At 34.8% G+C, this 14,855-nt stretch overlaps 2 protein-coding genes across 4 annotated transcripts; one reads left to right on the top strand and one right to left on the bottom strand.

Annotated features, from left to right (window-relative positions):
• Positions 1 to 250: 250 nt before the first annotated feature.
• On the bottom strand, positions 251 to 8,384 carry LOC133677593 (protein argonaute 4A-like). The gene is made up of 23 exons (XM_062099675.1): positions 8,182 to 8,384; positions 5,566 to 5,833; positions 5,279 to 5,484; positions 4,987 to 5,211; positions 4,772 to 4,908; positions 4,602 to 4,699; positions 4,430 to 4,527; positions 4,153 to 4,318; positions 3,938 to 4,054; positions 3,742 to 3,849; positions 3,542 to 3,604; positions 3,345 to 3,458; positions 3,079 to 3,247; positions 2,839 to 2,951; positions 2,587 to 2,724; positions 2,328 to 2,461; positions 2,137 to 2,202; positions 1,705 to 1,768; positions 1,486 to 1,597; positions 1,330 to 1,403; positions 1,029 to 1,123; positions 916 to 947; positions 251 to 668 (listed from the first exon to the last, which is right to left on the bottom strand). Exons 2-23 carry the CDS (start codon positions 5,824 to 5,826, stop codon positions 493 to 495), a joined length of 2,766 nt encoding a protein of 921 aa, XP_061955659.1. The 5' UTR covers positions 5,827 to 5,833; positions 8,182 to 8,384; the 3' UTR covers positions 251 to 492.
• A 2,965-nt stretch (positions 8,385 to 11,349) lies between these two features.
• LOC133676844 (probable U3 small nucleolar RNA-associated protein 11) lies at positions 11,350 to 14,577 on the top strand. Of its 3 annotated transcripts, XM_062098622.1 has the most exons (10): positions 11,350 to 11,590; positions 11,826 to 11,897; positions 11,987 to 12,077; positions 12,206 to 12,297; positions 12,381 to 12,474; positions 12,575 to 12,654; positions 13,115 to 13,198; positions 14,036 to 14,135; positions 14,216 to 14,311; positions 14,399 to 14,577. In XM_062098622.1, the coding sequence occupies exons 2-9, from the start codon at positions 11,842 to 11,844 to the stop codon at positions 14,306 to 14,308; spliced, it is 690 nt and encodes a 229-aa protein (XP_061954606.1). In that variant the 5' UTR covers positions 11,350 to 11,590; positions 11,826 to 11,841; the 3' UTR covers positions 14,309 to 14,311; positions 14,399 to 14,577. The 3 variants fall into 3 exon arrangements, with proteins under 3 accessions (XP_061954606.1, XP_061954604.1, XP_061954605.1); XM_062098620.1 differs by having other exon boundaries at positions 11,352 to 11,590; positions 14,216 to 14,577; XM_062098621.1 differs by lacking the exon at positions 11,350 to 11,590 and adding an exon at positions 11,598 to 11,736 and having other exon boundaries at positions 14,216 to 14,577.
• Positions 14,578 to 14,855: the final 278 nt, after the last annotated feature.

Here is a 14,855-nt window from a genome sequence, read left to right as displayed (position 1 = left end):
GACTTTAATGAGGTTTTCGCAAAAACACACAGGGAAGCCCATGTTACTCCTAACATATTTCTGCTAAAAATTTAGAAACATTCAGATCTTACATGGTACAGAATCGAACCTTGATTCAAGATTAGCCCATCGATTAGCAAGTCCTTTCCAAACCTTTTCTGTGACTCAATTCATTGTTCCAAAAATCCATGAAAATGGGCACACCAATTGCTCATGCACACGCCAATTGGTTAAAGAAACACTCAACAGGTTGTTGAAACTGAAAGCAGGTTGATAGGTTAAGCCCTTTTTGCACGTCCACTAGGGATAGTGTCAATAGACATGAGCATCAAAGGTTAACCCGAAACAAGCTGTTCTAAAACCACATTCAGGAAGTAGCCCTACGCTATATACATAACTAGCCCCTTGCTATATACATACAAAAACTAGAGCCCACGACACAAAAGATCATCCAGTTTTGCCATACTTGTAGTTCACAGAGTTTCGCAATCTTCAGCAGAAAAACATAGAGCTGCGGACATTGTGGTGTAGCTCAGGAAGCTCAGGCACAGGTGCTTGCCCAGCAGAAGTCAGACCTCCATGGCTCGAAGATGTCTCTGACATGTCATCAAACTTCAAGAATTGTGAAATCTGAGTTGCTGCCAAGTGTGCGTACCGGACTGGAGCAACTGCAAGGGTGTTATAGCAATAAAAATAGCTCAACAGGTGTGGATAAGAGGTATTTGGTGCAGAACATGAAATCAATAAAATTCTAGTAACAGTCATTCCCTTGTCTGCTTCAGATAGGAAAAGCAACGTGTAAAAATATAAAAACTAGCAGCAAAAGTAAATAAAAATGGCCAGTTCCGAGCATTTCAATTCCTAATTTCGAAGTAAGGATGCATAAGCATAACAGAACAGGGATCTGTTCGTTACCTAGGGATATTGCTGTTGTGCTTCTTTGGTACCTGCAAAGTTTTTTAACAGATTACCATAAATGCGCTTCAAAATACCATTTTAAATAACAAAGCAACCCAATATGAACTTACACATAAGACAAAGAGTGAATCAACTCCTGTAGATCATCAGCTGAAAAGCCAATCTCATCTAAAAGAACATGATAATGTGTTGGCCTAGTTGTTCCCTAAAACATCAAAATGGTAAGAAAATTAGATCATTACACAAAAACTAATGCCCCCCCAACTCAATCGAGCAATCAGCCATTTATGTTTTGTCCATTAATACATGCAATCTCCAACCTCAAGAAAGAAATGATGTCCTCAACAAACTACAGCAAGTATAAACAGAAAATAAAGTCAGTTGAATGATAAAAAGTTAAAAACAACTCACTATCATCCCTGCATGGGCACACATGTAGAAATCATAGCTTTGTGGGTGACAAACAGCATTATCAATAACAGTTCCTGCATATTGGGAAAAAGAAGGTATAAATATCACCAAAATTAATTAAACTTGCTGGTTCGATTAGAATTTGGGAATGCCAACCAGGAGGAACATTGTCCGGAGATCCATCTTGGAAGAATTTAGTGTGGTGATTTTTCTGTGCAACAATTACAGTGAACTTGGGTGACCAGCTTTCATCAAGGAACTTGCAGGCCTGACGAACACAAAGAGGAAAGTTACTTAGAAGAAAGCGTATTTATGTTCTGGTTACAAATAAGTAATAACCTTTTATCATTTGATAGTATTTTAATAGCAAGAAACCTCAATGATTTGATCCAGCTCGATGTTGAGGACTTGATTGAACTGCGACTCACTAACTCCATCCCTTTTTTCAACATTGGAAAAAAAAATGAGCATGAATTTGTGGGCTTTCAGTGATGGAAAAAGATTTAGGAGACAAGCTTATAGCTAAAGCATAAATTTAGTGCAGCTTAGTAACTTTCTTTCAAAATTGGAAGAAAAGGAAAAGGTGATAATTGACAAGAATGCCAAAACATTTCAAATGCCTTGTCATATAAAGCAGAGACTTCACATATTCAATGCTTTCAGAAAACAAGTACCGGATCTCTTTTGCCTCATTACTTTTCATTGTAACAAGGCCCTCTCGCTTGCAACAATACAGAATACAGAAGAAAGATAAATAACCAACAGTGCAAGGACCAAGAAAGTCAGTTCGAAGAAAAGGAAACTGACCTGAATATGATTATCTGAGCTGGCTTTGTTTGGCCAGAACTCTTATAGTAGTCTAACAACAATTCCCTGAAATTGAAGGGATTTCAAATCTCTATTATACAAAGGGGCATTCAGGTACAGAAAAAAGACCAGGTCCAACAATTTAGTATAGGAAAACATTTTTTAAATTATTATTGGCATATATTGCTCACCTAACAATCCCACAATCATCTTTCTTATCTGCTGTTAGTTTAAAAAGAGAATCTACCATCTCAACTTTTGGTGACTGACTCCGCACAGAAGCTCTATAACGAGAAAGTTGAGGCCAGTTTCTAGAACTGACAACCTATGGAATTGAAAAGAAAAAAAATTCAAGCATCACATAATAGTTTGTGACTTTGAACAAACTGAAGGGGTGATTGTAATAAAAAGACAATCTCTTAAGAAGAATTCAACCCAGATATGTCCTACCGCAGCAATGGATGGGATGTCAGACTGACCAGGCGAGCCATGTGATACATCCATCCCAAATATTATTGTAGGAACTTTTGAAACAAAAGGGATGTTTCGTGATTGCTCCATAGCCAACAAAGAATTCAAACCACCGAGCTATCCAGATGTGAAAATTTTGGTATGTTAGAAAAAAAAAGCTGCATTTGCTGTGAGTAAGTAGAAAAGAAAGGAAGAATATTTCAAATGATCAATATTGGTATGCTATCTCACCTTAGCATTTATCTTCAGGAGAACATTCAATATATACTGATCATTAACTCTAGTGGGTGCCAGGCATTGGTTGAAAATTCCATATTCTGCAAGATTCTTTCGTTTCCAAGGACCTTAAAATACAAATTTACCAAATTTATCAAGAACAGAAATTACTGCACATAACATTAACTAGTTTTATCAATCAAAAGAACAATACACACAACAGCAAGGATCATGTATGATGATAAATCAGCTAACCATATATGTCAGAGTTCTTCCTATCAGGAAGAAGACACACGAGAAAGCGAGGAGGAGCATCTGGAAAAGCTGTCTGTATCTGTTCAAACATCTTATCCACTCGAACAGGAGGTGGTGCCCGTCGAAACTGAGCATTCTCTTCAAGAACATCCATCGGGTCACTTATGAGCTGCACCAAAGCAGAAAAAGGAATAGCATTTAGGACAAGGAACTAGATTCAAATGAATATTACAAGAAACATTGCACAAAATTTTGAAAAAACTTACAATCCCTTTCATTTCTCCAAATTTTATCAAATCTCTGACTAGACCACGCACATCACAACGGGCGGAAAAGTTCACCACTGCCCAGTTTTCAATTTTAGAAGGTTCAAAAAATCTCTGCACAAGAGGCAACTTTGTTATTACAACCACTGATAAAAAATGAAGGCAAATAGCAACATAGACTAAATTCCAAAAGGCACCTTATTATTAAAATTCCACCGCCCATTTCTTGGAATAACATCCTCACCATTTCCTGCTTTTAACTATTACCAAAGAAAAAGAAAGAAAGAATAACTCTAATGACTCAGAGCCTTCAACCTGGACAGTGCTGACAAGTCAAAGAGAACTAGAAAAAATCTGTAACAGATTACAGTGTACTAAAGAATAGAAGACTAGACACCTTTGGAGCAGGAAGCACACGGCCTTGAACTTGAGTAAACTGGCTGCTAATGGTGATGCCACAAGAACGCAGCATTGGTTCTGCAGCATAGTTGTTGCTTTTCATTACCTGACAAAAAGCGGCAGTTTCTCTTAAATGGGGAGCAATATAAGAAACAGAAATCATCCTCATTGAAAACCAATGAACAAAGACTTGCATCAGCTAAGATCCTAATCTTTTCTTGGGGTTTTTGTCTTGATTTTTCTACTAACTGCGATCTCTGATGGACAGTCAGTGCCTTTGTGTAGCGTTGCAAGGAAAGCAGTGAGCAAAGCTGGATAATATTCAGAAATTACATTAGCACAGACAGAGGCCAACAAGAAAGATGTATAGCAGCATAGAGCCATGAAAACAGGAAAAGGATCGAGCCACCTCGACAGGAATGTAAGTAGGCCTTTTAGGCTTGCCAACATTGATGCATGGCAAATCTCCAGAGTAACGTAAATCTATGCTGCGATGATTAACAAAATAATCATAAACTGTAATGTCAAAACTTTCAACATCATTTCCATCAGCTGCTCTTGATTTCAGCGAAAACCTGCTTGGAAAAAAAGGCACAGGTACATGAAAAACTAATTATGGATTGGCATAGTTACGTGTAGGTAACATGGCAACTGGGTGGAAATAACATGAGATGAGAATGACTAACATTTGCTCTTTGCAACTATTTTCACTTAGGCCAGTGATTCTGTACTCTTGATTGGTAGGTGACACCTTTATCCTCAAATTTTTCATTGTCCGCTTTGCCTATCATTGAAAACATGCAGTGAGCCACATGAATTTGGTAAAGTGAATTTTGCTGGTGTAAACAGAATCTGTACCTTTGCCCAGTCGATCTGAAAAGGGTTCGACACATTCTGGTTGGCTATGAGAAAGTCAATAAGTGGCCCGGGCTGTATTATCGTTGTAGTCGAACCATCTGCCTTGAAGAGCACATATAGGTAACATGGGAAACAGTTTGAGAAGGACTATGCCATAAAATAAAACTCACCCATATTTAGGGATAATCCACCCTGCAAAGCTCGAAAGCTCGAATGAAATCCTCGGCATCCAAGGACTCCTCCTCCCAGATCAACATAGTTCTTTGGATTATTGTGAAAGAATGACTGGCGAACAAGAAGGCAACCCCTGGAAGAAAATCAAGCATATGGAATAAAATAGGGTAAACCAAGATAGAAAGAAGATGATAGCTAGATTTGTACTCACTGTTTAGCTGCATGCTGTCTTAAAATGATGTCTAAGACTCTTAAGGCTTCCTGAGAGTTTTCCGATTCTTGACCACGCAAAGCAGCTGCAATAGCTTGCATAGGGATTTTGGCAGCAAAACTCATCTCCACTTTAAATGTTTTGGACTGGAATGCCCGCCTCATCCTCTTTTTATCAGTCTCATTTGGACTTCCATTGCCAACAGGGCTTCCATTTCCAGAATTCCTGCACACAAAATAATCCCAATTGTCATTCACAATTCCTAACAAAGAGGCAAAATGCATCTACATACCTATTTGATGAGAAACTATCAAGCAAAACAGTGAATTCCATTTTGTTTCGTGGCAGAGCACCAATTGTGAATAAGCTCTTCTCTCCATCGTATGCAAAGTCCTTCCCGGCAAGATCTGACCCATAAGTCTCATGAACTTTGTCAATTAATCTTCTCCCAATGCCCTTTGCATCGACAGGGCGACCGTCCTCATAATACAAGGAAACCTAATTCAATGAAGAACAAAATTACAAGGAAGAAAAGAACAAGAGTCGAGACAGAAAGATTACATGCACAAAGAAACTTACACTGTAGTGAAAAAAGTGGCCACCAGTATTAGAGATAGAAACTTTGAAATGATTTGTGACTAGTTGTATTTTTTGCCCTCTAGACCCAACTCCACGCCTGGTAATCGGGGAACGTTTTATTTTTGATATCTTTTTTGTTTCCTCAAGAAAAGTGTCTGTTGTCAATTGAACAGGAACTACATTTGGTGGTATCTCAGGTGGAGGAGGAGGGAGGGCATCAGGTGGAGGAGTGAGGGCCTCTGGCTCTTCATTAGACTCCATTTGGTGCCTGACGCGTTAAAGAGACAAACATACTAAGGCATCAAATGAAGCATAGGTAAGCTATGAATCTATGCACACATTACTAAACAAAACATAAGTTGAATTATCAGAAATATAGAAACCAAAATGTTCATTCAAAGGCAGCCATATAAACAGCAAAACATTCAATTACAGAAAGTCAATAAGAGAACCGTGCCTGTGGCTCATAGCACGATGCTGAGTAGAAAAGAAAAAAAAACTTCACATTTTAAGTAAGCAGCTTCATCACTATTATTGTAATCCAATTTCATGTAAATTCCACGGAGGATTCCTAAGAATCCTAACAAGTCTTAGGGGGTGATTCCCAGAAATTTCATCCATTGCTTGTGAAATGCTTCCTTTTAGACTTGCAACCACAAAGGTGCAGATTCAAGTCTTGAGAGTGGCCACGTCACACCTAATCATTGCAAGGTACGCTATCTCTGAACTCCCTGCCCTAAGGCCACATTTATGGGACTATAACTGGGTAATGGCTTTTATATATAAATAGGACATGGTTTAAAGGTAGGTTCTTGCCATTATTTGCATTCCATATATGCCTGAAAGTTGAAGAAAACCTAACGATTGCTTCACAAGAAACTCAACTTAACTCAATTGGCATTGTTACGACATGACATGATATCCATATATAAATTAGTATGGAAAACAGATGTCCACTTATTCAAGTTCTATATAGAGGCATCATCCAAAATTGAAATAATCCAACTAAAACAACCTTACCGAGAAATAACCAAATTTGGTCAACCTTAAAATGAAATGACCAAAATTACTAAGACATGTCTCGTCTTGGAATGTTATTAGTGATTGCATGAAACCAGACACTGTAACGTGTGCATTTCTGTTTTTGCTGGCTTGAATTTTACGCATCAGTTTTGCTATCAACTATTGTAGAGGTTGCAACTGAACAAACTTGCATATGCACTGCATAACTTTAGCAATGCAGTTATGTTTCTTAAGATTTCTTTTCGAAGAAACAAACAGAAAGAAAAAGGAAGTCCTCTGGTAATGTTTCACAGTGACTTGACAAGATCAGCTCAATTGAGCAACCATTTCAATTTTAGTCACTTTTGTGGATTCAGTCAACTTGGCCAAGTTCCTAGTCAACTCTACTTTATGTCCTACCAAAGGAAACACGAGGACCCCCCACAGGTTCAGTGGAGGACATGGGCGTCATTTTGAAAAAAGAAGGTATACGAGTATCTGACACACGAATTCAATCACAATATCAAATACTTGATAACATATCAAACAAGAGATAAAATCTAAGACAACAGCAAAAAGTGATTACGATAATACTAATAATCCATAAAAAAAAAACACGGTAGAAAAACTAACACAGAGAGAATACAAGACAAAAAATGTGGGAGCTCATACTTTCATGAGAAAGATAAGGGTGTACCAGTAATTTGATAATCAAGACACCTTCATACATACGAGAGAACGAAACCTCTTTGTCTGTTCTGTTATCCTCTTAAAATCCTAAACACCTTTTCCTTTCTTTACCACACAAGCCAGGTTTTAACAACATTTTTTTTTGGGAAAAAACCCAGAAACTCAGAATGGCAAGAAATTCTTTATAGTTTAAAAAGGCAAGAAAAAAAATCTTAAAAAAACAACAAAAAATTATTTATTTCACTTATTGGTGAAAAAAGGAAACCCATTTTCCTTAAAATAGTGAATAAGAAACAGAAAAAATGAAATTTTACCAACATTTAAAGAAGAAATAACTATCAATAACATAGAACAGGTGTTTAAAGAAGCAAAGTCAGTGCTTTTAGTGCCCATTTCAGTTTCATGGCCCCTCAACCTTTTGTAAGTGAACCTCTGAACACAAATGCATGAACATGTGCACACACAGTACACATGAACCAGGGACTATAGTAGTATTTGTGAAGGGTGTAGATGTCTTTTGACGAAAAAAGACCAAATTGGTATCCACGCTGGTCGCAACAAGAATCTTTAGACCAGGGAAATGTAGATGCTTTGTCTGTGATAAAACCCATGAGTTAAACTGAAACCTTAAACAACACAAACACGAACATAACTTAGGTAAGAACACGAACATAACTTATGTAAGAACACATTACAAACAGAAACTAAAAAAAAACCCAAAAAATAGACAATGCATGTCTTGAGCTGATGGTGGTTTTTTGTGCGTTTCCAATACCAAGACCCAAACTTTAAGGGGGGAAAGGGATACCAAAAAAAACCCTTAAACCCCACAACTTGAAGCAAATCAAAAAAGAAAAACAAAGTAATTAGCATAGAATGCATGGTCAAACCCATAAAATAAATCAAACATTCCTGGTTATTTACCTGATGATAGCTAGCTAAGATCCCTGGAAACTTGAAAAGGACCCAGATTTGCAAGAGCTAAACAAAACCCAGAGCTCAAAGCTTGGAAACTAGCAGATAAGTGAAAACCGGGTCCTAACTTAGGGGTGTTTGTGTCTAAATAAGGGAAAAATTTGAAAGTACTAGCAGGGACATAATCAGTGACAGAGCAGCGGTCACATCACAGGGTAAACGAAGAGACTTCACTGTTGTCCTGTTTATCGTATGGTTTAATTATTTTACTTGATCCCTCAATTTTAAATTTTGTATCAGTTTGATTCATTCACTTTCATTTAGTCCCTGTTTTGTCCTTTCGGCCGTAGCGGCATTAACCTCGCTGTTGAGTGCTATGTATACCTTCAAAATTGATGTCATCTCATCATTTTTACAACTTGACGGTGGGGCTTCGCGCTTTACTTGCGTAAACAACGAATGATTATATCTTTCTGATCAATCAATCGAGTTTATCTTCAGGAGACGTTTGGTATGCGAATTCTTAGATATTTTTATGAAATGTGATTGTTCATAATATAATTTATGAGAATGTAATATTTTTGTTTAATTTAAAATAAATATTTATTATACATAAGATTATGCACATGAGAATGAGTTAACTCTTGGCACACGTTACAAGTATGTATTAAAAATATATTTTTAAAAATCAATAAAAAATACTTACTTATTAAAGTATTTAGCATATATCAAATATAAAATTTGCTATTGTTGTTGTCGAGAACAAACCATTGGTCTTTCATCACTTTATATAAAAAGATTTCCTTCAAAAAACTTCATAGAATTTTAATAATACCATCTTATTTATGTACATTACTAAATAAAGTTTAACGAACTCAAATAAATTTATGCCCAATATCTCTTTTTAAAATCAGTACCCGGTATCTCTCTTCAAATACATATTCTTAAGATCTAGAATAGAAAAAATAAATAGAAAAACAAATATTGAAAAAACCAACAACAAATAAAGAAAAAAACTCAAAAGTTTCTTAGTTCTATTTCTATCTATTCAATACACCTATTTACAGGACTCAGGAATCAAAATATTAATCGCTTATATTTTTTATTAATTATAGTGAATGTTCATAATCAATGAAAAATCTTTAATAAATATTCATGAATGTTTGTAATTTATGAATATTAATAAATATATTTATTCTCGTTACAAATTAATGTGTTGGTTTATATACCAAAACATTTCATGGACTAAAAGCTAGTGATCAAATAAGAATTGATAATAAAAGAAAACATTCTTCACTAATCAAGTTCATTGTCTAATTCACAAAACTATTCCGAGCTCGTGACTTTTATCATTGAAAGAGGGTTTTTAGAATAATTTCTTATTCATGTTTAATTAATTTTAAATACATATTAATATACACATGTTAGATTACAAGGTTTGAACTCCAAACATTTAAGAATATTTTAACTTGAAAAAAATTACAAAACAGGGGATTACAAGGATGATATTGAGAAACAGGAGTAGATGGGACTAAAACAAAAGAAAATAGAAATTAGAGGGCTAGATGCACCATGATCAACCCTGCTATGTATGCAGAGCATGGTCGGTTGAGCTCACTTGCTGTACTCTTGTCTCTTCCTCTTTTGGCAATAAAGCAGAGTGATGTGGAGACAGGTCTAGCGATCCTAGAGCTTCTTACACCAGCAACTACCACCTGTCATTTATCATTTGTTGAGCTCATTGGATAAATGTTAGTTCTAGGATTAGGATTTCTATATCTTATTTATAATTTTTGCTAGATAAAAAATTTAAATATTTATAAACTATTTATTCTATCTTGAAAATTCATATTTTATCATTATTTATTTTTTAATAAAAAATAATATATATATACACACACACGTGTGTGTGTCAATGTCATATTTACTTTAGTTTTTTCAATCAAGCATATTTTTATATTTTATATAATTATTTTATTTTATCCAAAACACTAATCAAATGCAAATATTTATAGATATGTCTTTTATCACATGAGTTTTTACACTTAGATCCCATTTGTTTGCTAGAAAATATTTTTTTTTTAGGAAGTGTATTCTGAAAAAGTGAATTATTTTTCAATGTTTGGTAGTGTAATAAAAAATAAATTGAAAAATATTTTTTAGTATTTGATTATGCCGTGGAAAATAAACCGAAAAATAACTTACTAATGTTTTATTTTTTCAAGTTTATTAAAATAACAAGAAACAAATCTTACAAATTAAAAAGTTGAATGAGAATGAAATTGAAAAAAAAATATAATTTCATAAATTATCTCCGATAAAATAAATAATAATCAAAATAACAGAAATCAAATATAAAAAATTAAAAGATGAAAAAAATAAAATAATAATAATTAACATTGCATAAATTATTTCAAATAAAATAAGTAACAATTAAAAAATAAAAATCAAATTTGATAGATAAAAAATTTCAATTAAAAATGATAAGGGAAAAGCAAATAACAATTATAAAAATGAGGAACAAAATTAAATATAAAAATTAAATTCTAAGGGTTGAAATTGAAAAACAAATATTCAAAATAAAAAATATATAACAATCATAAGTTTGAGGATCAAATTTGATATAATCAGCAAATAATATGACATTTCTAATTTTTTTACAACTTCCGGAAAGTGTTTTCCGCCTAAAATAAAAGGAAAACACTTTCTTGAAAACTAAGCCAAATTTTTCTTTGACAAGAAAGTGTTTTTCATTGATAAAAAAGTGTTATTCGTTGACCAACTTTTCTAATAGAAAACAAACATAGGAAACTAGAAAGTGATTTTCCGGAAACCACTTTCTGTAAACACAAATGCAGCCTTAATTTTAAAAACTAAATCACAATATTTAAATGATATTTACTGCATCATAAATCCAAATATTAATCTTGTGTTTGTTTGCTTAAAAATCAAATTAATGAGATTTACTAAATACTTTAATCTAAACGATATCATAAAGCTGCTGATGTAATCAAACTCACAATATTATAATATCAAAGATGGTGATGACATGTAGTTCCAACCTCACAATTAACATTAACCTCAAAGAACAATTTCAATCATCTTTCTGGGCTCGTCATAAGAATAAGAGATATAATATATATAGATAGCCCTTAAAACAAGCCCAAGACCCTAAGCTGGCCCGAGTTACTCACTGTCGTTTAAGCTGAGGTTTTTCCTTGTCAGTATCGTTTTGGTCTAAAACCCTCGTCTCTCATTGCCGTCTGCACATTCACGTCGGGCTTTGCTTTGATTAACGAATCTGTAAAAATAAAAAAAGATTGGAGCTTTTTGAACTCTACCCGTTTCCGGAAAGTGGGTTTTGATATCAGCTAGGGTTTATTCAAAGCAAAGAAGATTTTAGCTCTGGAAGTTTCAGGTACCCTTTGTTTTTTTTGATTCAAAGTTTCAATCTTTTCATATTGAAATCTCTATTCTTCTGAATGTTCACTGTTCTTGACTCTAAAGTTCTGGTTTTTATTGCCTTTTTTGATAATTTTTCCGCTTGCCTTGTCGCGCTAACAAGTATGTGATTTTCAAGACCAATTATTGTGTTTTTAAGAGCAAGGATGGCAGTTGATTTGTTTAATTTTGATTTTTTTTTTCTTAAACAGGAAGAACAGCAACAAAATGTCATCCTTAAGGAATGCTATCCCTAGAAAGGCTCACAAGGAGAGAGCGCAACCGTGAGTCATGTTTTGTTTTCCAGTCTTGGCGATTCTTATATTTGTGGTGATTTTTTGTTGTTGTTGTTGATTTGATTTTTGGATGCCAGTCAAGCAAGGAAGAAATTTGGGCTGCTTGAGAAACATAAAGACTATGTTGCACGTGCTAAAGCTTTTCACAAAAAAGAGGAAACTTTGAGGGTTAGACTTAATTTAGATCGAACATTCTGATTTCTTAGGTTTGATGATTTGTAATGTTTTGGTTCATGTTGCTAAATTCTTGGCTGTGGCTATGGCTATGGCTATGGCTGCGACATGTTTCTTTACAGAGGCTTAAAGAGAAAGCAGCATCGAGAAATCCTGATGAGTTTTACTTCGGAATGATTAAGAGTAAAACAGTTGATGGAGTTCATCGGCCACAGTAATACAATACTTCTTTGTTATTTGCTTACATTTTTTTGTGTTTTTTTTTTTAATTTTTAATTTTTAATTTTTTTATTGTAGGAGTGAAGCTAACAAATACACTCAAGAAGAACTATTGTTGATGAAGACGCAAGATATTGGATATATCCTTCAAAAAGCACAAAGTGAGAAAAAGGTGAATGATTCAGTCACAGTTTTACATTCTGTTTCTGGTTACTTAACGTTTTCTAAATGCTTTCTTCTCACGATCATTTTAAATGTAATGGCTGCTGCAGAAAATTGAAAAGCTAACTGCCACATTGCACTCGCTGGATGGCCGGCCCTCGAGCAAGCATATTTACTTCGCTGAAGATAGGTTTGAACTTCCCGGCACTTATTGTCTCCAAAAAATTGTATATGCTGCTGACATTTAGTGCCAAAGAAAATTGATGAAGACCATTACTTGAGGCATTTATGTGTTGAACTTAAATGGAAATCATGCATTTCAATATATAAAGTTTTGTACCAAGTGACAATTGGCTTGGTTACTGACTTCCCATTGTTTGTAGTTCACTAAATCAATGCTCTTCTGTCATTCATAATGCTATTAGTGATACAAGCTAGAGTATAATGATGAGATGTAGCTTATTATTTCTACAGTGATAAAACTTAGCCTGCTGTTTTTCTTGTCAACTCGAGCTAGAGCCCAAGGGCAACATGCAAACTTGCTTTGTTTTTTTCCCTCATCCTAAATTCATGATTAGTGTTCTCTTTTTGTGGTAATTGATTCGTCATTGGATATGTATCCTCATTACTTTTTGTTTCGTATCTTGCAGGGAGGAGGCTAAAGAAATAAGATCACGATCTTCAGAAAATAAAATGGCAACTACTTCTGTTGACGTCCCTGATAATATTAAAAGGTAAAGGATGACTTTTGTTTTGTTAGACAAATTAATCTTGGGTTTGTTTTTCCCTTGCTGAACTTGATTGATCATTTTAAGAGGTAGAGAGGATTTATGCTTCTTTTGATATGATCACAAAATCATTTACATAGAAATTTACACTCATTACTATTCACAATCCTAACTATCCGCTGCAATACCAATGCACTATCATTTAATTTAGTTGGAATCTTCCAAGAGTTGCACTTTGTTGGTTTTGTAAAACATAGCGGCTGAGAAGAAAATTTTCTTGAATTTAACTCACCATGTTAGCCAAGTGTTAGGAGCACTGAACCTTGTCCACGGTCTTGCCTGTTTTTGGCTGTAATTCTCCTTGGTACATGCAAGCATCTCATGTTTTCCTTCAACCCTACAGTCCTCTGATTGGGGTCAAGCATGCGAGGCATGTGCAAACATGCGATGTCCCTGGAGGTGAGTTTGAGCTGGAATATGACCTCTCCCGCCATCAAGGCCTTGAACTTTGTTGAACCCCCTTTTGCTGCTGGAAACTTCCAGACTTTGGAGGCTTAAGAAATATAAGATAATTCAAACACATGTCATGCTAATAGTTGATACCAGAGGGTGCCATTTTCTAGAAACTATTGATGCTGTCGTATAGTTTTTTGTCATAAGCTTATTTATTAGTTTGTTGACCACCACCGATCTCCTCGGGAGAGTTTGTGGTTTAGATCATTTAGTTTGTTGTTAATCTATGGAACTTTTCCAGTCAGTATGTTCTTTTGTACTCTAGTATAAGCCAGTTATATTTTGTTTGTTTCAAGTCCCACTGTATCAGTCTCGTTGTTCCATGGGCAGGAAAATAGCCAGTTCCTACAGAGAGCTTGAGGCCCGGAAGAACCGAGCAAACCAGTTGGAGAAAATATATATGGATATGGCACTGCAGAAGGAATTGCAGGTATCTAGTTCTTGCTTTTACTTCACTGTATTAGGTTATTCATATAGATCTCGAAATTGAATCCTCCATTTAATGATCAGAAAAAGGGACGAAAGCGCAAGCTGCGTGAAGATGAGATTGTCTGTCCAACTACGAAACCTGTATTCAAGTGGCGTTCAGAACGAAAGCGGTGAAAGGTGGTGAAAGGTGTACGTTAAGCTGTTGGTCTCTCTATCAATCTGTTTGTGGACGTCTATTAAGCTTGGTGCATTTGCATATCGTAGGAGTTGATTGTGCTGGGTCATACTCTTGCTGTTGGACCAGCATTTAAGCTGAACGTGAAGGCTCCAAGTCAGCTGGGAGAGCTGACGGTCCAGTTAAGATGGAATGAAATGATGGTGTCATTCAAATGCAACCTGTTGTACCAATATTTTTTATAGTAAAACCTTTAACTTCATTTGAATGGTATGTGTTGATCATTTGAATGGTATGTGTTGATCATTTGAAATTGAATTCATGTTTTTGTCACCTATTGATTCAACTCTGCAATTTTGTTGTTTTTTTAAAATATTTTTTTATTTAAAATTATATTAAAATAATATTTAAAAAACATTACTTTTAATATTTGCATATCAAAATAATCTTTTAAAAAAATTAATTTTAAACAAAAAAAAATTCCAGTTTTTGCCAAATTTAGGCTGTTTTTCCAAACTTTTACCCGCTCTCAGGTAGCTGGCGGTT

This window comes from Populus nigra, chromosome 17, assembly GCF_951802175.1.
Source record: "Populus nigra chromosome 17, ddPopNigr1.1, whole genome shotgun sequence".
NCBI lineage: Eukaryota > Viridiplantae > Streptophyta > Magnoliopsida > Malpighiales > Salicaceae > Populus > Populus nigra.
The sequence above is the reverse complement of the archived record's forward strand: the minus strand, read 5'-3'. Positions and strand labels throughout refer to the sequence as shown.

Coding starts and splice junctions, on each gene's coding strand:
- LOC133676844 (XM_062098622.1), top strand. CDS start 11,842: ATGTCATCCTTAAGGAATGCTATCCCTAGAAAGGCTCACAAGGAGAGA. Junction 11,898..11,986: donor CACAAGGAGAGAGCGCAACC/GTGAGTCATGTT, acceptor TTTGGATGCCAG/TCAAGCAAGGAAGAAATTTG. Junction 12,298..12,380: donor GATGGAGTTCATCGGCCACA/GTAATACAATAC, acceptor TTTTTATTGTAG/GAGTGAAGCTAACAAATACA.
- LOC133677593 (XM_062099675.1), bottom strand. CDS start 5,826: ATGGAGTCTAATGAAGAGCCAGAGGCCCTCACTCCTCCACCTGATGCC. Junction 5,485..5,565: donor GCCACTTTTTTCACTACAGT/GTAAGTTTCTTT, acceptor TCATTGAATTAG/GTTTCCTTGTATTATGAGGA. Junction 2,203..2,327: donor GATGATTGTGGGATTGTTAG/GTGAGCAATATA, acceptor CTTCAATTTCAG/GGAATTGTTGTTAGACTACT.